At 41.3% G+C, this 27,341-nt stretch overlaps 1 protein-coding gene across 2 annotated transcripts in view; it reads left to right on the forward strand.

The window, feature by feature from the left end:
* Window positions 1-27,341, forward strand: part of DPP4 (dipeptidyl peptidase 4) — a 77,603-nt gene that overhangs the window by 5,981 nt on the left and 44,281 nt on the right. For both annotated transcript variants that reach the window (XM_028113133.2, XM_028113134.2), the window contains 6 exons: window positions 13,801-13,896; window positions 14,270-14,361; window positions 15,683-15,763; window positions 22,680-22,732; window positions 22,847-22,919; window positions 23,968-24,088. In XM_028113133.2, the coding sequence (XP_027968934.1) occupies window positions 13,801-13,896; window positions 14,270-14,361; window positions 15,683-15,763; window positions 22,680-22,732; window positions 22,847-22,919; window positions 23,968-24,088 (516 nt within the window). The remainder of the gene's footprint in view (window positions 1-13,800; window positions 13,897-14,269; window positions 14,362-15,682; window positions 15,764-22,679; window positions 22,733-22,846; window positions 22,920-23,967; window positions 24,089-27,341) is intronic.

Raw genomic sequence — 27,341 nt, forward strand, 5'->3', positions numbered from 1 at the left:
CTAGAACTTGGAAATCCAAACCTTTTGACTTTTAGCCTTTCCTGAGTCTGCTGATTTCCATCCATAGCTGTTTTAAAGAAATGCTTTGGTGGGAATTTTTGTAAGTGAATGATTAATCACGGCTTTATGGTTTGATGCTAACCCTTTCATTGTTGTAAACCAATTATCTTGTAAATATTTTTACCTTTAGTCTTCATAGCTCCATTATGACCTCCAAAGGAGGGTGTGTCTCAATCTGAGAGTAAACTAAAACTACAAAATCAGAACTTCTGAGTTAGCTGTTTTATTTTTGCCAAGTACTGTGTTTTCTTTTTTTTTTTAACTTTTTTTTTTTTTTTTATTCATGAGAGACAGAGAGAGAGAGAGAGAGAGGCAGAGGGAGAAGCAGGCTCCCAAGGAGCAGGGAGCCTGATGCGGGACTCAATCCCAGGACCCTGGGATCATGACCTGAGCTGAAGGCAGACGCCTACCCATCTGAGCCACCCAGGCGCCCCAAGTACTGTGTTTTCAACTTTATATTTTACTTCAAAATTCTAACTTCCTAGGAAGTTTTTTAAAACTTAATGATAAACCATTGACTTTAGTTACCCATATACATTTATGTGCACATTTCTTCATTATTTCGTTCACTGGGGAAGCAAGTAGACTCGGGAGCTTGAGACACATATTTCAGCATCCAAGGCCCAAGAAGCTCGGTAATTCCAGGCAGAGCCAAAGCCTGCGGGAACTTTGTTCCTGACACCGTGAGGACCAGGGTGGCTCAGGTTGTATAACAAAGGAAGAGGGAGCAGTAGGGGCTATCAGGAGGGGACTACCCCTTCCCTGACCTCACACTGGGTCCTCCAAAACCGGTTGGGTGGCCCCAGTGACCTTAACACCATCCCTGTGGGGCTGAGACCCCCTCTTCTTATTTTCCTCAGTTTTTTTTAAAGCCTGACCTGCTCAAGCTCAGGTCCATGAGTTTCACGGATGGCTCTATTCCCCTGTTATTTTCCTTTTATTTCAGGCAGGAAACTTGTACTATAAGACTTACAGCCTCTTTAGAGCTGTGGTCCTGTGGTGGCCAGATTCAGGATTTGTTAGCTCACCAGCACGTCTGGAACAGTCACCTCTGTGTCAGGTGTTGTTGTGGGTCTAGGGGAGCTGGCCCTAAACAGTAGAGATGAGGTGCCTGTTCCCGTGGACCTTTACCATCCATGGGGCAGGCAAGGAAGAGGCAAGCACCTGAGTCATTTCAGACAGGAATAATGCTGGGACAAAATTAAGGGTGATAGAGAAGGCAGAGGGACACAGAAAGGAGTTTCTTTTTATCCCAAGCATGAATGTGGATGATCTCAATTCCATTTTTAAACCATGTCTCTGACTCCTTCATACATAACAGAGGCAGGTGGAGGGTATTTGTGAGAGATGATGGCAGATTGGACAGGGTGATAGTATTGGAAATGTAAAAAAAAGAGAGATAAAACAGGATGTACTTTGGAGGTAAACAGTGTGTGGCGGAGAGCAAAGAAGGGAAAAGTGAGGGAAGGAGCACCGACGAGGATGACTCCTTGAACGACCGTCTACACAGTCCAAGTGGAGAACTTTCTCGGGCTCTCAGGGCTCTGTCTTGCCCACGAGAGCTAATCTACACCGGTTCCTCTGAACTAATTCCTTTGTTCTGCTGCATATGCTTCAGGGATCAGGAGGCAGGACTCGGGGAGGCCTTCTCCATTGTGCACCTAGCACATACCTGTCAAAAGATGGTGTAATTCCCCAATTCAGCGAATATTTATGGAACATTTTCTACTTGCCAGGCACTTTGTTACCCACGAGAGATATAAAAATGATAGACACAGCCCTTATCCTCAAACAATTCCCAATATTAAAAGAAACATAAACATTAACTATAGTAAAAAGGGCTTAAGTGTCCTTCTAGTAAATGATCAAAGTGCTATGGAAGCACTAAAGGGCAATGATAAATGCTGTCCCGGGAAGTCTGTACAGAAACCAACTAGGCATAAAGGATTAATAATTAATGGATCCGCATATAATCCTTCCAATAGTGGAGCCACCAGAATGGCCTCCCAGGCATGCAGTTCACCTTCCTGTTTTGTCCTCAACTATTACGGCTCCAGATTCTGTAGGAGGACTATGTCAAAACAGTGTTTCTGGCTGCAAGTAACAGAGTACCTGCCCAAAAGTTGTTTAAACTATAAAGTGTTACCGGGCGCCTCGGTGGCTCAGGTCGTGATCTCAGGGTCCTGGAATGGAGCCCCACCTCCAGCTGTCTCCCTGCTCAGCGGGCAGCCTGCTTCTCCCTCTCCATCTGCCCCCTGCCCCCCCCAACTCATTCTGGCTTTCTCTCAAAATCTTTTTTTTTTTAAAATGTGAACTATAGAGTGTTAACTATTGTCCTATTATTAGCCTCTTACATCACTGGAAGCATAGAAGTGAGGCAGTTCTAGAGTTTGTTGATGCAGTGATCCAACAACATCCTCAAGGGCCTGGCACCTTTCATCTGTTCGGCTGCACCCCTCCTCAGACTGTTGGCTTATGTTCTCAAGCTTGTCCTCTCAGGGTCAAGCATGGGTGCCACAGAAGCACATCATTTGCTCACACAGCTATTTCGCAGGGCAGAAGATGATGTTGTTCCTCATTCATAACCTGTTCTCTCAGGGAGGGAAAGCTTTTCCAGAAGTCCCTCGGCCCAAGGCAGACTTTCCCTCACATCTCATTGGCCAGATTTGTGTCACTCGTCCATTCTAATCTAATCACGGGCATGGGGAATGAATGTTGGGGTCTGGATTTTCTTTTGAACTAGATTATCAAGACTCATCTTCCTGGGACGAGGAGGAAACTCCTTCCTAACACAAGGAAGGGGAAGGGAAATTACCTAAGTTGAATTGAGAATTCCAAAAGAAAGAAATGCGGGGGGGGGGCGCTCTATGTAGACATATCATATATTTTATCGTTGCTTTCTTTTCATTACACTGAAAAGATTTAATTTGCTAACAAAAGAAAATAGCTGTCAAGCCAGCTCTGATCTCTGAAGAATCTGATCATATAACTCTCCTTCCCCTCTTCTCACTTCCTTTCCTAACCACCTAAATTTATTGCACAGCATGGTGTTTCGATGATGTGCTTTTTATGAGAAAGGCATTTTGGGCCCAGTACTTGCTTTGGCTTGGCATCTAACGTGATTAAGAATGGGGAGGAATTGAATTTGAAATATTTAAGATACAAATCTGAGACAGTAGAGCAGGTCAGAAACATCTGAGGGGAATTACTCTCAATTTTTTCATTAAAAGCCCATATAAATTGTCATATTTTATTCGACTAATAATGTGAAAAGGTAGTAGAAACAGTCAACAGAAAATAAAAAGAGCAACTTTTTAAAATACATGGTAAACATTAGACCTGCAAAAGTTGACCCAGGAAAGTAGGATTTGAAATAACTAATGGCTAGAAAAACAAAATACAATCAGTAGATAAAAGCAAACAAAATAACTTCATGGTGTCTGTATTTGATGACTCAATTTTTTTTTTTTTTTAAGATTTTATTTACTTGACAGAGAGAGACACAGCGAGAGAGGGAACACAAGCAGGGGGAGTGGGAGAGGGAGAAGCAGGCTTCCCGCCGAGCAGAGCAGGGAGCCCGATGTGGGGCTCGATCCCAGGACCCTGGGATCATGACCTGAGCCGAAGGCAGACACAACGACTGAGCCACCCAGGTGCCCTGATGACTCAAATCTTTGTTGTTAAATCTGCAGGAGGGAAAATTAATCTACATGGTAGTGATTTTCTGAAGATGAGAGTGGCTTGACTGTACTGAAAAGAAAATCTAGAACCCAGTATCAGTGGCGTCTCGTGAGGCCTGGCCATCCTGCCCCCCCCACCCCGCTTCCTTACTGACGCTGCTGGTGGACTCTGTCATGTGTCTCCCTTCCCCAAGCCCCCAGCATCCCCTCAGCTGACAAGCTGGCTTCGTCTTTTAATGACAAAAGAGAGGCCCTGAGAAGAGACTATCTTCCATTCCCACCAGCCCCTCTGAGCACTCACCTGCATTTGCCCCTCCAGGGCGCTAGGTGAGCTTTTTGGGCACCTGCTGGAAGCCAGATCCTCCTGTGGGCACTGATTCCACCCCTTTTGCTTTGCACAGAAATAGGGCTCCAGCTTTCTCTCCTGCCCTCTGCATCATCATTTTCTCCTCTCTATCTAATGGTGCGGTGACCTCTCACGAAAGGAAAGGAAAAGAGGCAGAGGGGCGGAGAGGAGAATCCTCCCTGGATCCCACATCCCTGCCAATCTCCCAGTCCTTCTCCCTGCTCTCTTTACCACGAAACTCCTCAAAGAACTTATCTCTGTCTACAGTTCCTCTCCCCGTTCTCTCTTAAACCCCCTGGAGTAAGGCTTGCCCCCACCGGCCACTGAAACAGCTCAGTTCTCCTCAAGTTCCCTCACCTGTGTGTTACTAAATCCAAAGCCCAGGTCTCCATTTGTGTCTCACTGTCCTGTCAGTTAGTCTTTCTTCTTTACCGCCTCCCCCTGGGTTTCTACTTCTGGTGTTCCTTCTACCTCACCACATGCCTCCTCCATTCTCCTTAAGAAGTTCCTCTTCATGTCTGACTTCTAACCTTGAACCCACCAGGGCTCCATTCCAGAACTTCTTCCTTCCTTCTTCCTTCATTCCACTGGGTGATTTCACACACCCCCATGGCCTTAAACACTACCTATACCCTGACAGTGCCCCAGTCGTCAGACCAGGCCTCTTTCCGAAATTCTACATGTGTATTTGAGTAGGCATCTCCATTTGGATGTTACTGGCATCTCAAAGCAACATCTCCCCAAAGTCCTGCCAAACCTATTCCTCCCTTAGTGCGCCTTGTCTCAACATAGAGCAATTCCATTTCTCTAGTCTCTGAGCCCAAGATCCATGCAGCTCTTCTCAACTCCACAGACTCATTTATATTCAACATCTAGTTGGTCAGCAAAAGCCTATCACTTCTACTTTCATGTTCTTTCAAAATTCGACCATATTTCACCACCTCCACTGTTACCCCCCAGTCCCAGATACCCATTACCTTTCACCTGAATTCTTGCAAAAAACATCCCTATTTAACTTTTCTCATCACAACAGGCAAGGTTACCAAGGGAACCAGAATTCTAAAATGACTCCCCAGGGACGCCTGGGTGCTTCAGTTGATTAAGTGGTTAAGCATCTGACTTCAGCTCAGGTCATGATCTCAGGGTCCTGGGATCAAGCCCCACACTGGACTTCACAGGGAGTCTCCTTGTCCCTCTCCCTCTGCCCCTCCCCCGATCATGCTCACACACTCTCTTTCTCTCAAATAAATAAATAAATAAAATCTTTAAAATAAAATGACTCCCCAAATTTCCTCCCTTCCCCCATGTACAGTCTCTGAGGTCGTGAATATGATGGATTTAATTCTGGTGATTAGGTTGTGTTCTGTGGCACAGTCCACTTCAAGAAAGGGAGATTACCCAGGTGGGCTGTCTACTTCAAGTGTAGCTTAGGTGCTTTGTAGTCACGGGACTTGAGTCCACTTACTCTCTATGCCTGTCTGCACCTCAGTTTCCTTACCTGTAAAATTGAGACGAGAATAACTTATTAAATGTACAACGCCTGGAACGGCCCAGCACACTGGAATAACTCTGTATTTGTAGTTATGATTCTTTATGTATTTTTAAATTTTTTATTTTTTTAATAGTCCCAGAGGCAGGTACTATAATACTTGTCCCACACTCTTGAAAGTTTTGCCTGGAGAATTCTGGGAAGGGCAATTTTTATGGCAGTTTTGTTTTCCAATGATCATCTTTCCTTGTATCCTGGAAGACAAACACTTATCCCAGAGTTGCGTTGTTGATTATTCCTATAAATCTTTTTGGAAAGTTCTTCAGCGATTCAGTATTAGAACTTTCATGGTCACCAAAGGCTGATGTCTTCTAATCAGTGTTGATTTCTAACACAAACTAATCATTCTTAGCTTGCATGGTAACACCTTCACTTGATGTCTCACTACAACTACTTTTCAGTATTTCTCAAGAGAAAACAGCCCTTTGCTGAAATGGCTGAATGTTTCATGGGCCTGTGGGTCATTTATCCACATAGTGCATATGTTTCCACCTCTCAGCTGTTTCTCGTCACCTGAGATTACACTGGTTTAATGTCAGTCAATGTCGTGGGCCATAAAAGCCTTACAAGTATGAATGTTGGCCATTATTGTACCAGTCTTATTCATTCCCAGAAAAGTCCTAACAAGGGGAGAGGAAGTGACTATAATAGAATGAATGAATGAATGAATGAATGAATGAATAAAGCACTTTCTATTTCAAAGAGGAATAAAGCAGCCCTGATACCCTGTTTGGTGCAGGCTTCCTGTGCAGGCTACACTTCCTGACTCATTCCTGAGGTCAAGGCAGAGTGAGTAGGGCAATGTAAACTGGGTTTAGATCAGGAAGTCCCTCTGGCCTTGCACTGCTTTGCCAGTGGTTGTAGTTATTTTCATCTTGACCTGAATTTTGAGGTATGGATATTCTGCCCACTTTTGCTTTTCTGCATATATATTGGAGTCTTATGCTGATATTCTTACTGTTTCAAAGCAATTAGAGTTTCAACCTCAATCTTTCAAAACCAATCTTGGGAGCAGTTGTGTTTTTGTTGTGGTTTTTTTTGTTGTTGTTGTTGTTGCTTACAATTCTGAGGAATGTCTACATAGTGTCATCAAAGAAAAGCTAAGTCTGGCCACTTGTTTTTCTAAATAAAGTTTTATTGGAACACAGCCATTAAAATTACAATGTTGTCTATGGCTGCTTTCAAGCTACAGGCAGACTGGAGTAGTCGCAACGAAGATGCATGACCCACAAAACCTGAAACATTTACAGTCTGGCCCCTTAAGAAGAGGTTGCCAACCCCAGGTCTAGATATTGGATGCTTAGAGCCCAAAATGACCTTATTTTATAGGCAAAGTGTGTAAGTCTTTACACTGTTGAAGTATAGTGGCGTGACAAATACAGAAATCACACTCGGTGTTTCAGAAGAGGGCTTTACTCTAAAAATTGGTTGCACGGACTAAAGAGCAAAAGAGAAATTCTGAAGTAACCCAGAGAGAGAAGCTGCAGGAATGGTTTATGTTTGGGGTTAGGAACAAAGGGGAAGAAGAAGGACACAGACGATCTGGGTTCAAAACTGAGGGGTATGAAGCACCCCGCTGCTTCTGCCACCACTGGGAGGCATGACAAGGCAAGTTTGGGCATTCCAAAGGAGCCAGAGGTTGGGCCAGGTACTACTTCTGGGCACACGTTGATGGGATCAGCCGGAAAAAGAAAGTTCTTCTTCCTCTCCTACTGGCCAATCCTCTAACTAGACCCATCTGACCAGTGCATTGCTCTTCCTACTACCACCGTCACTTGGAGTTCACAATGCTGGTATTCGGAACCGTGTTCCTGTGTTAGTATTATCTGGCTTTTATTTTTTCATTCAAAAATAATCAGGGACTGTTTTTATATGCTGAGCACGGTTCTAGGCTGTGGTGATATAACAGTAAACGAAACCAAACACAACAAAATCAGTGCCCCTATGGAGTTTACATTCAGTCAAAGGAGGCAAACAGTAAACAAGATAAAGCAAGATATGTGGTATGATAGATGGTATCACTGTTAAGGGAAAAAAAATAAAGCAAGAAGGGCAATAGAGAATGCCATGGGGTGATCAGGTCTTAAAAAAGGACCTGGAGGAGGTAAGAAAAGCAAGCCTTGGGCATATTCGAGGTCAAGAACATTCCAGGAGGAGAGTACAGCAAGTTCAAAGTCCCTGAGGCAGCAGTGGGCAGAGTGTGTCTAGTGAACGGCCAGGAGGCCATTGCGGATAGAGAGGAGTGACATGAGGGCAGGAGGAGGGGGTGAGGCTGGAGTCATGACAGCCAGCCTCCCACTAAGTTTTTCCCTTTATCCCAAACTGTCGCTAGTCTAGGAGACAATGCGTTGTACCACTTGGCTGGCCTTTCAGAGTACACTTTTGAAAATACAGTGATCTATCTCTAACAGAAGTTTGGCCATCTGCCACTCTGATCTTACAAGGAAATGCATGGAGGATGCAGTCCCAGGTTCCCTAGCGTCTGGCTCCGTGGTCGGGCATTTATCGGATGTCACTTGGTGTACCTGGGATGTTTCTCTTCTAGAGGTGAATCTGGCGATTGTGATTATAGTTTAATGCCTCCTGTGTTAGTAATCGGAAAAATGTCCCTCTCCCCAAATCCTCCAAGTCCACCAAGTTCCATGTTTCCCCTCCATGCTACAAACTGCTGACTCCAGCTATGGACGGGAAGGAGGGCATGAGACCGGTAGAAGGGAGAAAGAGCGGCTCATTAGCACTTGGCGAATGACTGCGTTGTTATCCTAGGTGCTTTCTCGATGTGTTGCTCGTATGCTGTCTTATTCGGATCATCTGGGATATGAATATCATGAAACTTATTATTTTACCCATTATTTTATTGCAGTTAAAGTCCTAATCTCAGCACCACTGCTCAGTACGTGAGATCACGTTTGTATCCTGATTGCCTAGTGCACGCTTGGAACAAAATAACAATAAATAGTGTAACATATCTGGAGAGCTTCCTAAATTCTATGTCCCAAGCTAAGCATTTTACATCCATTATCCCACTTAACCATGGCAAGTCCCCATGGGCTACATAATGCTATATTCTGGTTTTATAGATTAAAAAGCTGAGGTTCAGAAAGATGCAGAAATTTTCCCAAGGCCTCAGTGCAAGAATTGGACCTAGGCTGAAATCCAGGCTCTCCGATTTCAAAGCCGTCAAGGACCCAACACTTTATTGGTATTTGTTGGATCAATTCAGATGGGTGGTAGCCTGCCTGCATATGCTACTGAATAATACAGGGTATGAAGTGCCTTCCAGTCAATTTCTTCTTCTGCCTCCTTGATTTTGCTTCCTCCGTCCCTATGTCAAGGCTGCTATTTTGCTGTGGCAAATTCTGAAGCAACACTCATTTCATTTCTTTAGCATCAATACAAAATGTTAACTGATTACCATATGGAACCCAAGAATTCTATAACCAGATATCTTTTTCCTGTGTTTAACAACTTAATAAGTTTATGAGCTTAAAGAGCACATTTTAGTTGCGTTTCATTAGCCATTTATTTACCAAAAGAATTTATCTTTGTGAAGTAGAAATATTATATATCATAGCCCAATACAGACAAAAAGGTTTGTTACTAATATATACAAAATATTCAAATTATTCTGTAATCACAAAGTAACAAGTGGTCAAGGCAAGACCATTCCATGGAACCACACTACATCCTTACTTAGATCTTATAATTTTGGAAATACTTTTATTCAGAAATGATTTGATCCTACAACAAGGATGCACTGAGAGGGGCGCCTGGGTGGCTCAGTCGTTAAGCGTCTGCCTTCGGCTTAGGTCACGGTCCCAGGGTCCTGGGATCGAGCCCCACATCGGGCTCCCTGCTCGGTGGGAAGCCTGCTTCTCCCTCTCCCACCCCCACTGCTTGTGTTCCCTCTCTCGCTGTGTCTCTCTGTATCAAATAAATAAGTAAAAATCTTAAAAAAAAAGAATGCATTGAGATACCACTTTGATAAGAATTTATCAGGTTGAGTCATTTTAAATACTGTTATTCTACAATTTTTGACTGATAAAAATGACATTTTCATATGGTCTAACCCAATAGCTGTTCTCACCAAAAAAGTAAAATCTAAAGTTGTTAACCTTTTTTTTTTTATTTTGAAGAAGACATGAATCTAAGAGTTTCTATAAAAGCTGATGGGTAACATATGATTAACTGCTTTACTTGGCTAGCATAATGCTTTGAACCGATAAGTCAAATGAACTACATGTCCCAGGCCCACCAGGAAAACCACACAAGCAGCCAAAGACCTTCATCTGTTGCCACAGCAGTGCCCTGTCAGTGAGCAAGGAGACAAGGGGAAAGAAACACGAGCGTGTCCTGTAAGTGTTTGACAGAATAGGTTGTAACTTGGCAACAAACTAGGAACTTGCTAAAGGTCAAAACCTGGACTTGGCACTCACATTTTACAGAACTCACTTATCTAGATGTTTCAGATGTATCTTCCAATGTGCACCGCTTATCAAATGGCAAGGCAAAAAAACAGGGAACATTTGTTGCTTGATTTGCTCCAATTCAGCAGCGCTGTTCTGGCACTGGGTAGCCAGGAGGTGGAAAGCGGCTCGCGGGGTCATCGTTAAGTGGCTGAGCGAGCCTAACACAAACCAGAGGCGGCCCGGGCCTTCACAGATATCCTGGGCCTTAGCAGGAGTGTAGCATCAGGGTTGATATCTGGGACATCAGCGGATGGATTAAAATCATCCTGGGCCCATTATGAGCAAACATGGTAGGAGCCCAAACATGGTAGACATGATGGGTCTAGGAATGCTATGGCCTGAGGAGAGAATGAGCTCGGCATTGTCTGAGACAGGGGAAAGGTTAAGTGCTCAGTGAGTCATGCATCATGAATGTGAAGGGTGGCGCCCTGGACAGCAGGTGACGTCACAGGGAATTTTGCCTCAGTTATGTTAAATATTCCAGATTTAAGTGTGTTATCCTAAAAAACCAGGGCAAATACCCTTACATGAGATAACATTTAAATGAGAGAACACTGTACGCGTCATCTGTTATAAGTACTCGGTTAATTCTCCCCTTACAAAATCAAGAGGCAGTGAAAGATATGTCTGTTTTATTAGATATATACGTTTTAGGTTGTTCGGGCTGCATTGACAAAAACGCCATAGACCGGGTGGCTCAAACAAGTGTCTATTTCTCACAGTTTTGGAGGCTGGGAAGACTCAGGCACTGGCAGATTATGTGTCTAGTGTCTAGTGGGAGCCTGTTTCCTGTGTCCTCACATGGAAGGGACAAGAGAGTCCTCTGGGCACTAAGTTATAAGGGTACTCATGAAAGCTCTACCCCCATGTCCTAATCACCTCCCAAAAGCCCCATCTCCTAATACCATCACACTGGGGATTAGGATTTCAACATAGGAATTTTGGAGGACAGAAACATCTAGTTCATCGCAATGTAAGTGTGTGTGCATGTGTATGTATACATTGTTCTGTATCAATAGGTCTATCTAGACATCTATATCAGCAGGTAATATAGGACTCTGAAGGTCTATAACCATTTATACCTTGAGTTGTACTAATTTTAGAATGTCTTTTGTGTCCATTTTAGGCCAATAGCTCTTGAGAGCAGGGTTTATCTCCTCAACAGTATTTTTCAAATAGTACTTACTTTATAGCTATTTGATATATCCAAGAACAATTGGATGAATACAAACAATTGAGGGTATTTAGTGAATAAATTTACAGATCTGTAGAGTTTCAAATATTTTCTGTAGCACAGGGCTTTACTTCTTGTTTGAAAGCTGGCAAGTTCAAGGGTTGGTTTTACCCATTTGCTCTATCTCTGCTAAGAAATACAAATATCTTGCTAATTTTCCAGGGTGTAATGCAGGCCCAAATTGAAAAAACAAACAAACAAATAGTTTTGTTTTGTTTTTTAATCTTTAACTTATTTAGCAAACTAGGTTTAAACAAAATCAATAAAGTAATAAAGTGTAACAGTTTTATCTATTGAAATTGAAAGTTTTGTAGGCAGAACCAAGGCTATGTTATCAGATAAGATCCAAAGAAATAAAATCTTGAGAACATCTTTTGAAAGGGCATTTCTTGTGAGAGAATTCTCTTTCCACAGACTGTAAAAAATTAACAAGAGAAGCTGCTACTGGCTTTTCAATCCCCAGAAGAGTAAGAGCAGTTATAGAAAAGTTAGGATGGTGCCTGATTTTGTGAGTGTATGTTTGCAAGTATGTGGAAAGAATAGAGTATATGGAAGAACTCTTTAGGCTGTTTGTCATCAGTGGAGGGTCTGTGGTTGGGGAATCACAATGGCTTCGTTAGGCTTGTAGAATGCTATCCTACGTCATGCCTACTATGGCATAGAACCGGCTAGGTACTAAGTTGATGAAAGACAAACAAACAACCCAAAGCCCTTTCATCAGTGAGAATGTGGCCTAGCTCAGTCCACCACACTGGTAGGCATGGTAAAATAGTTACCGCCCAGAAGTTATTAATTACAAAAGCCAAATGAGTAGTGTAGGAGCAAAAATCAGAGGAGGCAGTGCTGAAGTCTAGATGAGAGAGGAGGGAGTTGGCAGGTGGAGGACTGTGACAGCCCGGGAAGCGGCTGGAGACACTGCAGAGAAGAGGCTTGGGACAAAGAGCAAGACAGAAAAGCCAAAGACGGCTTACTGGGTCCCGTAGGCAATCAGTGTGCGTGGGTTAGAGGGTTCATGCATGGAGTGAGTGGAAATGAGCCTGGAGAGGCTCATGCCAGACTGTGGAGGCCATGAGTGCCACACTCAGGAGTTGGAATCTTTCCGTAGGCAATGGCGAATCTGGGGAGGCTTTTGAGGAAAAGGTCACCGGGATGAAAGTGGCATTTTGGAAAAATCATTCCAGGGGTGGTATAGTGGGGGGACTGGACTGGGGCAGGATACCCGGAAGAACGATTTCACGGGAGGAATCAACAGGGTTAACTACATGCAGGTGGTAGTAAGAGAGAGGGAGACATCAAAAATGAGTTTCAGACTTTGAATATGTATGGGTTTCCAGTGACAGAATCTAAAAAAAAAAAAAAAAAAAAAAAAAACCACACAAATTCCCTAGGGAAAATTATTTTGGAAGGAAGACAATTATTTTAGACAAGGTAAGTCTAGGGTTAGTATGGCACAAGCCAACTAAGAAGGCCCAACACAGCACTAGAAATGGGAGTTTGGGGTGTAGAAGGCTAAGGTGATGAGTATACGTTTTGTCATGTATTTAAATGGAAAATATGCCTCAAGCCCAGGAAGTCACATTCTCTGGAGTCCTCTAGAAGGAAAAACGTAGAGAGAAAAGAGCAAAAAGCTGAGGATTGGACATCAGGGCATTTCTGCCTTAGAGGTCAATAGAGAAAAATAAAGTCAAAGAAGGAGATGGAAAATGAATGATCAGAGGTTAGGAGGAGAAGTGAGGTGTCACTGGATCCATGGGAGGGGTTCATAAAAACCTCCCCCAAGTTCAAGGAAAAGTCACCATAGAAACAAAGATCAATGAATTAGGCGATCACCCTGTCTTATAGGTCCGTGCAAAGCAAGAGAGCTTGGAAAGGAACCTTCAGTCCTCCAAGAAGGACAGCCTAGCCTTGTGCCGTCTACTACATGACCACCTATAGCTACTGACCGGGAGTGTGCCTAGTCAAATTGGGACATGCTGTAATCATAGACGACATACTGGATTTCAAAGAAATAGTATAAAAACAAAGAATGTGAAAGATCTCATTAATAAAATTTAAATATTGATTCCATGTTGAAATGATAATATTTTGAATATATTGGGCTAAATAAAATATGCTACTAAAATTATTTTCACCTTACAAATCTTTAAATATGGCTACTAGAAAATGGACTCACATTAATATTTCCATTGGATTTTGCGGATCTAGACCTCCGTAAGGAAGCTCACTGATACAGGCACTAACGTAGCCCAGGGAGACACACCACTCACATATGTGCTTTAACAGTTAAGTGCATTTCTACTCCATCCATCCAGCCGGAAATCTTTTAGAATGTGTTTTGCATTTTGTGAGTGTAATTCCTATAGTTGGTGACCAGTGTATATTGCAGTGATCCATTTGTTTATTTTATCCCAAACTTAGGTTATTCCATCTTACTGAACATTTGGCTGTTTTTTAATCAACAGATGATGGTGCAGCTGACAACCGCAGAACTTACACTCTAACTGATTATTTAAAAAATACTTTTAGGATGAAATTCTACTCCCTGCGTTGGATTTCCGGTAAGGACCTTTTTTGGGGAGGGGACAGATTTTTATGCTTGTGCTCCTTCTAGTTAGGTTGTGGGGCACCTTTGTTTTGTTAAACCATATGGGAAAGTATTTTTCTCTACTTACAGGTGCAAAGGAAAATAAACCTTAGTATTTCTTTGTTGCAGACTATAAAAAGTTAAAAGTGAATTGAATTTTGACAATAATGATGGGAGAATGAATGCATACTAATGTGATATTCATCACTTAATGTTTTTCCAACTTAGAAATGCTTATTTAGTACTTGTGTGAGCTTAAGCCTCAAGTTTTTTTCTGTATCATTTTTAGCTTATGAAGACTTTTAATCGCAACTTGAAATACTGATCCAGCCATTTTCTTTCTTTAGATCAGGAATACCTCTACAAACAAGAAAATAATATCTTGCTATTCAATGCTGAATACGGAAACAGCTCCATTTTCTTGGAAAACAGTACATTTGTATGTTTGATTGCATAATTCATTTATATGCTAAGGAAATTCTGAGGATTTTTTTTCATAACCTTTTAAATCATGAGTGCTCTCATTTCTCATCCTGTTGAACTCTCTCTGCAGCGTATGACACAGTGGATCTTTCTCTCCTTCTTGGAATGCTCCCTGCCTTGGCTACCTTTTAGTCTCCCTTGACGATTCCTCCTCCTCTGCCCATACTCCTAAGCGTAAGTGCCCCTCAGGGCTCTGTCTTCCCTTGCTGCTTCTCTTCGCAGTTTGCCTGTTCTCCTTCAGTGAATTTCATGCACTCACAGCCAACAGGGCTCTCCTGTCTGCCCTTGATTCTCAAATGCACATTTTCAACACTAACCTCCTGCCAAGATCAAAATCTCTTTGTAATAGTTTACTTGCTCCTGGCCCACCCATGGCCTGCGGGTATTTTAAACTCAGTATCCCAAGCTCAGCTAGTTATTTCCCGTTCACTCTCCTAGCAAACCGAAGGCACCCTATTCCTCTTCCTGAGTTCCTGATCTTGGTAAAGTATGCTCCCCTCCAAGTCACTTAGGCTAAAGAGTGAAATTCTACTCCTTGAATCCTCAGAATCCTCCTTGATTCCTCTGCCATCCCTCATATTTAGTTATTCGACAAACCCTATCACTTCGCCCTCTGCAATGTTGTGTCCCTCGGATTTCTATTTCCACTGTAGAGTCCTGGTTCAAGGTCTTTTTAATCTGTGTTAGTACTCTCGTACTTGGGTCCCTAGCTCCATTCTATAGAGGAGACCACTGAGTTGCCCAAGTCCAGGGCTGATGCAACCCCTCTCATCTCATGTCTGCCACCATGTCCCAGAGCATCTTTGCTAAGACGGATAAGATTCTATCACATCCATGTGCAAAAAGTGGATTAAAGTTCCACTTCTTATATTTCAGTCCCAGCTATTTTCTAATTTTTATGTCCTCTTTTATATGTTGTCTGATGTACCCTCTATGGTACTCAGGTTATGCCAAACCTCTGGATACTCTTCATACACATGCCCTTTCCTACATCTGGTTTTTCGCTCATGCTCTTCCCCCCTCTCTCTCTTCCTGATCCCTACCCTCATGGCCGTCTTTCCTTGCTTAGAATTAATTCTTCCCTCCCTGGTTCTCTAACCCTGATCACCATACACCTTGCATCATGGTCATTTGTGTGGGGCAATGTGACATTTCTGGCAGCGCCCAAGGCATGAGCCACATGTCTGTCTAGAACCATACCCTCTACATAGTAAGTGCTCAATAATGATCGTTAAAATGAAATTGTTCAATCGTTATTTTTTCTACTTGCTTGACAGGAGGAATTTGAACACTCTATAAATGATTATTCGGTATCTCCTGACGGACAGTTTATTCTCTTAGAGTACAACTATGTGAAGGTAAAAGAAATGCTATCTTACTGTGACATTTAAAGAATCCTATGAGTTACTTTATAACTGATTTCAAGTCCACAAATACTTAAGGTTGACACCTAAGTACAAGGGACTCTTAACAACAAACTGAGAGTTGATGGAGGGAAGTGGGTGGGGGATGGGTTAGATGGGGGATGGGCATTAAGGAGGGCACTTATGATGAGCACTGGGTGTTGTATGTAGGTGACAAATCACTAAATTCTACTCCAGGAACCAATATTGCACTCTATGCTAACGAACAGAATTTAAATTAAAAAAAAAAAAAGATTGACACCTAAGTAATGTAATAGGCACTAAAAACATTAATTCAGCATCAAAAGGAGAAATAGCCATTCTCATTCATAAAAGGTAAGTCCAACAACTGTTTTAAAAGAAATTCATTTTTAGTGTTTTCAAATGCTAAAAAGTGTAAGTAATATAGATACTAAAAGCATAAGTTAATAAAAGAAAACTTATAATTTAAAAGCAAGCTTACATGTTTGACTTGCACAGCCAGTAATAGGACCCCTTACTTCCTTTGTCTCAGCTTTACATAAAATAAAACTGTCAGTAAGTATTTGCCTTAAAAAGAGTTAGACTTCAGGGTGCCTGGGTGGCTCAGTTGGTTAAGCAACTGCCTTCGGCTCGGGTCATGATCCTGGAGTCCTGGGATCGAGTCCCACGTCGGGCTTCCTGCTCAGCAGGGGGTCTGCTTCTCCCTCTGACCCTCCCCCCTCTCATGTGCTCTCTCTCTCTCTCATTCTCGCTCTCTCAAATAAATAAATAAAATCTTTTAAAAAAAAAGTTATACTTCTTATCCCCCAGAAGAGACGCTGCAAGGTGACTCAGACCACCTCACAGCCTTTGGGTCCTACCGTATACAGACCATTCTCAAGGGGGAGCCTCAGCCCAACATCAGATTCTCACACCTCAGGAGAGCTTAATCACATAGCCTCTTCATGGTTAGGCTGGCTGCAAATCGCCAGTAGCTTTTTTTTTTTTAAGATTTTCTTTATTTGTTTGAGAGAGAGAGAATGATAGGGAGCACGAGAGGGAAGAGGGTCAGAGGGAGAAGCAGACTCCCTGCCGAGCAGGGAGCCCGATATGGGACTCGATCCCGGGACTCCAGGATCATGACCTGAGCCGAAGGCAGTCGCTTAACCAACTGAGCCACCCAGGCACCCTCACCAGTAGCTTTAACTGTAGCTTTTTAATTATTCCTGGATTTGACAACAGTTGTCAAGTACAGGAAGTTTTGAGACTTGTAGGAAACATTAAAACTCTGTAGGGATATTCTGCATTGAAAACAAAATATAAAGCTGGGGATCCCCACCTCTGCCTTTTTATTCTAGAATAAATAATAAATACTGAAGGACTTTATCTCGCACCCCAACACTTCTGTACTCGGGCCAAGCAAACCATCTCCTACTCCATTTCCCATTTCAATGTGGTGACTTTCAATCATAATATTTACCCTGGATTCACTGTGTCTAGCTCCATTTCCTGGACATGAAGACTCTCTGACTCTGTTCTACTAAACCTATCAGCTAGGAGCCAGTCAGAATCCTAGGCCAACTTTAACACATCTGTTCCCAATTAATGGATTGTTTATTTAATTCAGTGGTTTTTATTGCTGTCTCGAGATTAAAATCACTTGATTAGCTTTTAAAAATTCCCAGTGGCCAGGTCCAATCCTCAGATTAATAAATTATAGCCTCTGGAGTGAGGCTGACATCATTTTTTTTTTTAACGGGTAGATTATTTGAATGAGCAACCCGGGTTGAGAACCACTGAATAATAATTGCCCATGTTCAGGACAAACTTAGAAAGATGATGAGGTTAAGGTAGAAACAGAAAGGTAAATACCAGCTCAATTTACTATTTGGCCAAGTTCAGTTAAGTGTCATACGATGTATACTAATGGATGATTTCACTGGTAGACCGTAAGTGGACAGCCATCATTGGTAATTTGTATTTGTGGTGTCACTGGAGTTTCCATGTACATTTAACTGCTTTTGCTGTTTTCATGCTATTCCGTCATCCCACCGCCATCGGTGCTTTTCAGACAGTACCTATTGTGCTGCTTTTAAAACTTAAGTTAGGTTATGTCATGCCTATGCCTAACCCCTCATGATCAGTGGTTTCCCATCACTTTCAGAATAAAACACAAACTAACCACAGTACCGTCAGAAGCCTGTGTGATTGGACCTCAGTCCACCCTTGCTAACCCATCATCTATTACCCTCTCTGGACTCACCGTGCTTGGCCAGCGCTTCTCACCCCTGCCTGAACCTTGCAGTTACCTATGGAGGTTTTTAAAAATGCAGATGCCTGCAACCTACCCCACACCAACTAGTTCAGCGCAGTGATGGGGGGGGCGGGGGCAGGCATGGGCTCTCCCCATGATTTATGGACTCCCAGGTGATTCACTGATCCAAGAATCTTTAGGGGCACCACTCTTTAGTTTTCCCAAGCATCATTCATTCCCATCTGAGGGCCAAAGTATTTGCTATTGCTTCCTCCTGGAACCTTCTTCCCCTATTTATCTAGCGTGTATGCTTCTTAGTAATTCAGGTATAGGCTTTCTCAGATTGCTTTACCTAACTTTGCCCCCTGCCACTCTGTTCTCGCACACTCCACCATTCACTCTCTATCACATTAGCTTATTTTACTCTTTATACCTTTGATTGCGGACAATCTTCTATTGTCTTCTTCTATTTTACTTCTTAAGAGTATTTTTTCTGTACAGCATACATGTGCAACTTAAACAATAATTTCTACTCATGGCCTAATGCTCCAGAATTAATCATAGTTGCATCATCTATCACATGCTGACAATATTCCAGTTGACTAATCAGTTCTCAGTAAACTTATCCAGAACAAAGAAAAGTCTAGTCTTATTCTATTTCCTTGGAGGTCTACAGTGCAAAGTTCTTTAGATTCTACTCCATGGCTTTTCCATGACAGAGTTAGTGCACTCAGAGCAATATTACTTCTGTGTTGTGGCTACAAACAAGTAAGTGAGCACGTGAGTGAAAACATAAATAAGGACCCTACAGCCTGGTATGGATGTTCACCCAACAACTCCATTCACTGCTGAATGCCCCAGAGATAATAGTTGCATCAACTGTGACATGTGGACAATATTCTAGGGCCCTGCTTAGCAATTCACATATATTCTCATGAACCTCTCATGAGACTGTTGCTGACATTAGCCCATTTTCCTAGAAAGAAAAGTAAAACTTAGAAAGAAACTTGCCTGATATTACACAGTGGAGACTTGTCTTGGTCCATTTAAGCTGCTACAACAGAGTCCCATAGACTGGGTGGGTTACTAACACATTTATTTCTCAGAGTTCTGGAAGCTAAGAAAGAAATCCAATTATCAAAGTGCTAGCAGATTCAGTGTCTGGTGACATCCCACTTCATGGAACATAGTTGACCCTTCTTCTCCATGTCCTCAAATGGAGGAAGGGACCTGCAGTATTTTTGGAGTCTCTTTTATAAAGGAACTAATCCCATTCATGAGAGCCCCACCCTCATGAGCTAGTTACCTCCCAAAGGCTCTGCCTCCAACACCATCACATTGGGGGTTAGGATTTCAACATATGAATGGTGGAGGGTGGGCAGCATACATTCAGTGTATAGCCAGACTTGAATCCAGGTTAGAAGACTCCAAAGCTCGTGCTCTTAAACATAATCTTTCCCAACTTTGTGCTTCAGTGTCTCTCTGCTATGCTTTTTTAACCCCTTCCCTGTGTGGTAGTTCTCTGCTTTGAGACTCAGTCTAACAATCAGCTTTTCTGTAGACCTTTCTCCCACCCCAAGGCCTCATTTATGATTCCTGCCTCTCCCCACTTACCTCTGTTATATGTCTTGTGATTCTTTTCTTGTATTTACTTGCCCATATCCCCATTCAACTATGAGCTCCTCAAAGAGAGTGAGAGTGAGCCTGTCTTATCCAGTAATGCCTGACAGAGGATAGTTGCCAGAGTTTCTAACCTAAATAGATGGATGAGTCTGTTTCAGAAGATGAAGTGAACATACCAAACATCCTTTTGTAACTCATGATGGATCTGTCGTCCTGAGTGATCTCAAACCTTCTCAAACATCTTAATATTTTTAGCCTATAGCACACCTTTTGGCTCTTACAAGTAGAGCATTCAGAGGTTTCCCAGAAACAAGCATGGATTGTGTCAAAATAATTCAGGATTAAAAAAAAAATGTATGACTTGCAAAAAGTAAGGCTTTAATACATAATTATTGACATGAGAGAATAAAAGGATGATAAATGATAAGTGGGAAATACTCTTCAAGGTTAGAACCTCTGGCTTGTGTCTCAGCTCTGTCATACACAAGCTGGGTACCTTGGCTATCCATTTCATCTACTTCATTTTCATGGGTAAAATTTAATTTTTATGTTAGTTTGGTTTATTTCTTGAACAGAGACTATGTGACTTACTCTAGACAAGACTTCATAGATTTAAAGACACATTTCTTACATCTAGGATTATGGTAGGGAAGACAGACATGAAGACATGTAATTTCTTTTAAAATATCTTTAATGTATAAATGCATCCACATATAAACATAATTTTTCATAAATGCAAATCTGTGTGTGTGTATATATATGTGTGTGTGTATATATATATATATAATCTTCAGTCTTATCTTTTTTTCCTCTTATGCCTGGCTCCCTACTCCTCACCCCCCCCTTTTCCCTAAGTATCACATGTTAAGAACCTAGTATATATCTCTCCATATTTTATATTTTCCCCCTTATTCAAATAATTCTATGAAGATATTCTTTTAGTCACTGCTTATTCTATAAAAAATAAAATCCTATTTTCCATACTTTTCTGTAATTTGCATTTCTCAATGATTCCGTGTGGAACTTCTTCCAAGTTATCTGGCATAGCTCGAATTCATTTATTTCTAAATTAATAGACTTAATTCTTTTTAAAACAGCTTTAGAGTTACAGAATATAAGTGGAAAATACAGAGTTCCCACGTACTCCCTCATCATCCCCCCCCACTTCTGTCCCAGTTTCCCCTATCATTAACGTTTTGCATTAGTAGGGTACATTCGTTACAATTGATGAGCCATTATTGATACATTACAACCAACTAAAGTCCATAGTTCTCATTAGGTTGTTGTCTCCAACAATCCTAGTGTTGTTGTACATTCTATGGGTTTTGGCAAATCTATAATGTATAATGACATGTAATCCACCATTCCAGTATCATGCAGTATATTTTCACTCCAGCTCTTCATCCCTCCCTTCTTCCATACCCCTAGCAACAACTGATCTTTTGACTGTCTCCGTAATTTTGCCTTTTCCAAAAAGTCATATGGTTGGAATCATACAATATGTAGCCTTTTCGGATTGGCTTCTCTCATGTGGAAATATGCATGTGAGGTTCCTCCGTGGCTTTTTGTGATGTAATAGCTCATTTATTTTTATTGCTAAGTAATATTCCAATGTCTGGATGGACCACAGTTTGTTTACCCATCACCTATTGAAGGACATCTCGGTTCTTCTAAGTTTTGGCAATTATGAATAAAACTAAAAATTTGTGTAGAGGGTTTTTGTATATGTATGAGTTTTTAGTTCATTTGGTTAAATAACAAGGAGTTTGCTGATAAAGTTATTTGGGTTTGGAGTTTCCTTTGTGCAAATGCTTTTATTTATTGATTCAATGTGTTTTTTAGATATAAGACTATACAGGTTTTCCATTTTTTCTTGTCTGAGTTTTGATAAATTGCTTGCCAAGGAATTTGTCCCTTTTTAAACTTTTAAATTTATTGGCAAAACAATGTTTATAATATGGTCTTAAAACCTTTTAATCCCATTTTAATCCCATTTTTCATTTCTACTATTGGTCATTCATACTTCTTCCCCCTCCCTCTTACTGCATTAGCAATTTTCAAAGAACCAGTTTGGGGCTTCGTTGATTTTTCTTTATTGTGCATTTTCTATTTGATTACTAGTTTTACTTTTATTATTTCTTCTCATTTATTTGGATTTGGTTTGCTTTTCATTTTTTAGATTCTTGAGAATATCTATGTTATATATATATATTTCAATGTTAATATATATTGTCAGGGAGGTTTTTTGGTTTTTGGGTGGTTTTTTTGTTTGTTTGTTTTGTTTTTGGCAGGTGGCTTTTAAAAAATCTGTAGCGCTTTATATTTTCATGATCAAAGTAGGAAAGTAAGTATTTCTCCACATTACCACCAGCAATAGAATTATAGATCCTTTAAAGATTTTGTCAGTAGGATGGTTGAAAAGTATAAAATTTGTATTTTTGGGACGCCTAGGTGGCTCAGTCGTTAAGCGTCTGCCTTCAGCTCAGGTCATGGTCCCAGGGTCCTGGGATCGAGCCCCACATCGGGCTCCCTGCTCGGCGGGAAGCCTGCTTCTCCCTCCCCTGCTCCCCCCCTGCTTGTGTTCCTGCTCTCGCTGTGTCTCTCTCTGTCAAATAAATTAAAAAAATCTTAAAAATAAATAAATAAATAAATAAATAAATAAATAAATAAATAAATAAATAAATAAAATTTGTATTTTCTTAGACGGGTGGACTTCCCATGCTATGGTAAATGCTAGGAGTGATGTTTGCCATGAAGCAACACATCAGCCCACTGTGACCCCGAGAAGTTTCCTTGGCAGGGGTGATGCCAGATCGAGGTTACAGATGAGGTCCAGAGGACTTGGTACTAGATGGTCTCTAAGAACTCTTCCTAATTCCAGAATTCTAAGGATTGAGATAGAAATTACAAGACATGATAAGATGTGAGAATTATACAATGTCATATTACTTTACATCTCATCTTCTGCTCCTATAGCAAGTGGCCGAACTATCAAGAATCACAGAAGTCTGAGATGTCTGTTTTCTTTTATAGAAATGGAGACATTCTTACACAGCTTCATATGACATCTATGACTTAGCTAAAAGGTCAGTGACTTCCTTATAAAATCTATTAGCTTCTTTAGTGTAATAACATTTTTTAAAAAGAAATCCTACTGTGATTTATTCATTTGGTAATGTTTCCTTTTATCTTTTTTTCAGGAGGCTGGTTACAGAAGAGAAAATTCCAAACAATACACAGTGGATCACATGGTCACCAGAGGGTCATAAATTGGTTAGTGAGTCTCTTCGGTTGTCAGAAGAAAATAATGGCTCAACGCTATCACATGCAGAAGCTACATACCCTGATACAGAGCAGACACTTAGGAAGCAAATACTTCACCATCAGAGATAGTGTTATTGCCTAAAATAGCATTTTACTAGCTAACACAGTAAATAGGATTCCTGAAAGTTTCTGAACTACTACTGGGGAATTCTTTATTTACTGAAAAAATGCCCATTTAACTCCTAACTTCTAATTTCTGTTGTATTCAGTTTGCTGTTTTTGCTTGTTTGTTTGGGAGGTGTATCTGCTTCCTGCCAGTTCTGTGATCTCTGTGTCCCTATAGATATACCTCATGTTCTTCCTTCATGTTCTTAGTGCTGGGAGACTGTCAGAAGTCCAAAAGAATCTGAACAGGAAGACGGGATGTTCATTTGTAGATGGAATTCTCCCTCCTGACATCGAAAGCACTCCCTCAACTCACCACCCCCAGAAAACAATGGAAAGCACACATTATTCCATAGAAATGGTCAGGCTCCTGGGTCTTTGCAGGCACTCTAGCATTCAAATAGTGGTATTTGTGAGCTGCTTCTTTTTAATATATTGAGTGTCTTTAGAATTATTTGGAAGTTATAGCCTGTACACTTACAATTTTAAAACTGTGAGGGGTGGGGCGCCTGGGTGGCTCATTCTGTTAAGCGTCTGCCTTCGGCTCAGGTCATGATCCTGGCTGGAGTCCTGGGATTGAGGCCCCCCCCCACATTAGACTCCTTGCTCGGTGGAGAGCCTGCTTCTCCCTCTCCTTCTCTCCTTCTACTCCTCCCCTTGCTTGTGCTCTTGGTCTCAAATAAATAAATAAAATCTTTAAAATATATAAATAAATAATGTGAGGGGGGTAGTAAATGACTTTATCTTGCTCAAATTGAATAGCCCAAGGTAATCATTATGTTTGCATACCAATATTATGTGAGGATAAACAGTTGATAGATATCTTTTAACTCCAGGATAAGATATGTTATAACAAGTTATTACTTACCAATCTGTTTTTCAATATTTCTAGGCATACGTTTGGAACAATGATGTTTATGTTAAAAATGAACCAAATTCATCAAGTCAGAGGATCACATGGACGGGGAAAGAAAATGTAATATCCAGTGGAATAACTGACTGGGTTTATGAAGGTAGAGACTTTAAAGCTTTTTCAAATTAGAAAATCTATAAGTTGTTTTTTTTTAAGTAGCTAAACATTTCTTTTAAAATGGAGAAATTCAATGGCATTCAAAATAAGTTGCATTTTTTAAAATGACATCAAATCTCTTTAGCACTCACAATACCAGGTGTCTCCCAGAACAAGGATTTCCTAGCAGTAGCTAGTTTCACCTATGTCCTCATTGTCTCTCAATGCCCCTATTGTCTTCTGTCTCCTCCTACAAAGGGCCTTTCTGTGTAGGTAGCTTTTCTGCTTTACTGGGGCATGAAAGCTTCCAGATTAACATCAGATGTTTCTCTAACTGGGCCTACCTAACCCAGAGTTACTAAGGAAAGCTAAATACTCCCACAGCATTCCAAGAGCTGACAAAATATTGTCTGGAGGTTGGGGAATAGAGGGGGAAGAAAGCATCTGTTTTACAGAGGATTTGTGTTCATTTGAACTTGGACAAATCATAATTTCCTATTTTTAAAGAAGGAAAAAATAATTAGAAAGGCTTCTGGGGGAAAAAAATCAGTAAAAAAAAAACAGAACTAAAAATAATAAAAAGGATTATTCTCTCTTTTAGGATAGAGTCTTAGAAAATATTAGAAAAACATTTTTCACGTCTATAGTTGCCAAGGTAAAAGGCATTTTTGAGGCTGTTCCAGACTGTTCACAAGGTTGCCTCATGCCTATTAAGTACTCATCCTTATTTCATCCTCTTATTTCTTCCACATAGTTAAAAAAAAAAAAGTTTTCCTTCATGACTTCATTTTGGTTCTTACCCAGTTCAAGCCAGGTTCGATTAAATGGCCTAACATTATAACAACAACAACAACAACAAAAATCACTTTAAAAAAAAGATAAATCCCCATGGCCCAGAAATAATTTATAATGAAATTTACTAACGCTCGTCACTTAGCAATTGAAAAACATCTTTAACGCTTATTGGACAGCACAGCACAACCTGTAGGAGCCCCAAAGTGACCTGGATAAAGGCTCTTCCCAAAGCTGCACTCGACCCTTCCTCGAAACATCTGAGTGTCTCTAGGATAAGAACACACCTAACACTATTAGTCCTTTCTCAGGTAGATAAGAGCTGGAAAGATCTCAGTTTGCGTGTTGATGACAAACAGAAGAATGGCTTCCCAGTTTCAGTGTGGGTCTGTCTCTAAAAAACAGGACTTTGGTTCCTATGGGGAAGTTCCTATAATTGGTTTTATATATTTATGAATGATCCATACTTGGAAAGGGCACACTCGTGTCTCCATACATGAGATCCACCCTCCCATGGAGCGTCTCCACTGCAGCCATGAAGACTTGTTGAGTATAAGACTGAAAGAGTACATTTTGAGAATCTGTAGGTTCATAAGTAAAAGAAGAAATGAAGCTGCAAGGTCCAGACAGGGCCGTGTGCCACATCATGGAGGGACACTCACAGAGCAGCCTACCGTCTGGGACATGTGTCCCCTGCCCCGTCCCAGGTTCCCAAATGACTTTCTCTCTCAATGTCTCGATGTTTTCACTTTGTCTTCTTTCATGATTTTCTAACTGATTATTACTTTAGTTAACAAGTGCCTTCTTTTGTAAAAATAATAATACTTTATCTCCTAGTATGAAGTTAATCACATGACATTCACTCTTCTTTTTTTTTTACTTATCAAATAAGGTCTATTTTTTTTTTCAAATTTTTTTATTATGTTACAGTAATCACCATACATTACATCATTAGTTTTCGATGTAGTGTTCCATGATTCATTGTTTGCGTTTAACACCCAGTGCTCCATTTAGTACGTGGCCTCTTTAATATCCATCACCGGGCTAACCCATTCCCCCACCCCCCTCCCCTCTAGAACCCTCAGTTTGTTTCTCAGAGTCCATAGTCTCTCATGGTTGGTCTCCCCCTCCAATTCCCCCCCTTTACTTTTCCCTTTCTACTATCTTCTTTTTTTTTTTTTTTTAACATGTAATGTATTATTTGCTTCAGAGGTACAGGTCTGTGATTCAACAGTCACTCTTAAGCGTGAGTATAGTTTACCTAACCCAGAGGTGAGAATGAGAATTTTGAGAGCAAGGATGAAAAGGGATAGAGAAAGAAATAAGTTTGCAAGATGGGGCACTCCTTACCCTCTAGTAGTCGTGCTGACGGTGGGGGTGTGGGTAATTCAGGGCAATCCACACTGAGTGCCAACTACCTATGAGGTGCTGTGTCAGGTTCTAGAGACATGGGGGCAAATGCTATCCAACTGCTGCTCTCAGGGAGTTCAGCCCAGAGAGGGAGACAAAGATGCTAATGGATAATTGTCATAGAGTGAATCAAGGGACCTATTCAGGGGAGGGCACTAAGTCCAAGGGAAGGTCAGAGTGGCTGGACTGGAGGTATCACAGGATGGCGAGGGAGGGGCAGAATGTCAGGGAGGGGGTGCCGTAGACACTTGTGCTCACAGCCAGCTTTGTAACAGGAAGGACTGGAAATCTGTTCCCCCTTTGTTATTCTCCCTTTTCCCTACTATTCATTCTCAGGACTTTGAGTTTGACCAGAAGTAGTTCTATAATAATGGTTTTAATACATCATGGTATGAAACAATATATTCTGTATTACAAATACCCACCAATTCAAAACACAGATACTACCAGCTACCTGTACTTAAAAGCAGTTTTAAAAACCATAAGCTTGGGGTGCCTGGGTGGCTCAGTTGGTTAAGCAACTGCCTTCGGCTCAGGTCATGATCCTGGAGTCCTGGGATCGAGTCCCGCATCGGGCTTCCTGCTCGGCAGGGAGTCTGCTTCTCCCTCTGACCCTCTTCCCTCTCATGCCCTCTGTCTCTCATTCTCTCTCTCTCAAATAAATAAATAAAATCTTTAAAAAAAAACCATAAGCTTGCTGTAATTGTATTCATTTTATGTAATTGCATCTTGATCTTAGACTAGAACCAATGGGTAGAAGCCACAGGAAGGAGGCATCAACTCAGTATCTGCAGAAGTTCTCGGTAGAAACTCCTTGACTCGGAGTCACACGGCCCGTGTCCTTGTCTTATCTCTGGAAATTCATTCTCTCTCTCTAAGCCCCTCAGTTGCCTTCGCTGCAAAATGGGATATGAATAGAATAGGCTCATCTAGGGATCTTTGTGAAGGCTAAATTAGGTAAGTGTTTTGTGAATTCTAAATTGCTACATAAACATAACTTAATGACATAGGTAGAAAACAGATAAAGCCAGAGCAGGCTGCCTTACCCAGTAGGT

This window comes from Eumetopias jubatus, unplaced genomic scaffold (genome assembly GCF_037043125.1).
Source record: "Eumetopias jubatus isolate StellerSeaLion01/CBP00866 unplaced genomic scaffold, mEumJub1_p1.0 scaffold_3, whole genome shotgun sequence".
Lineage (NCBI taxonomy): Eukaryota > Metazoa > Chordata > Mammalia > Carnivora > Otariidae > Eumetopias > Eumetopias jubatus.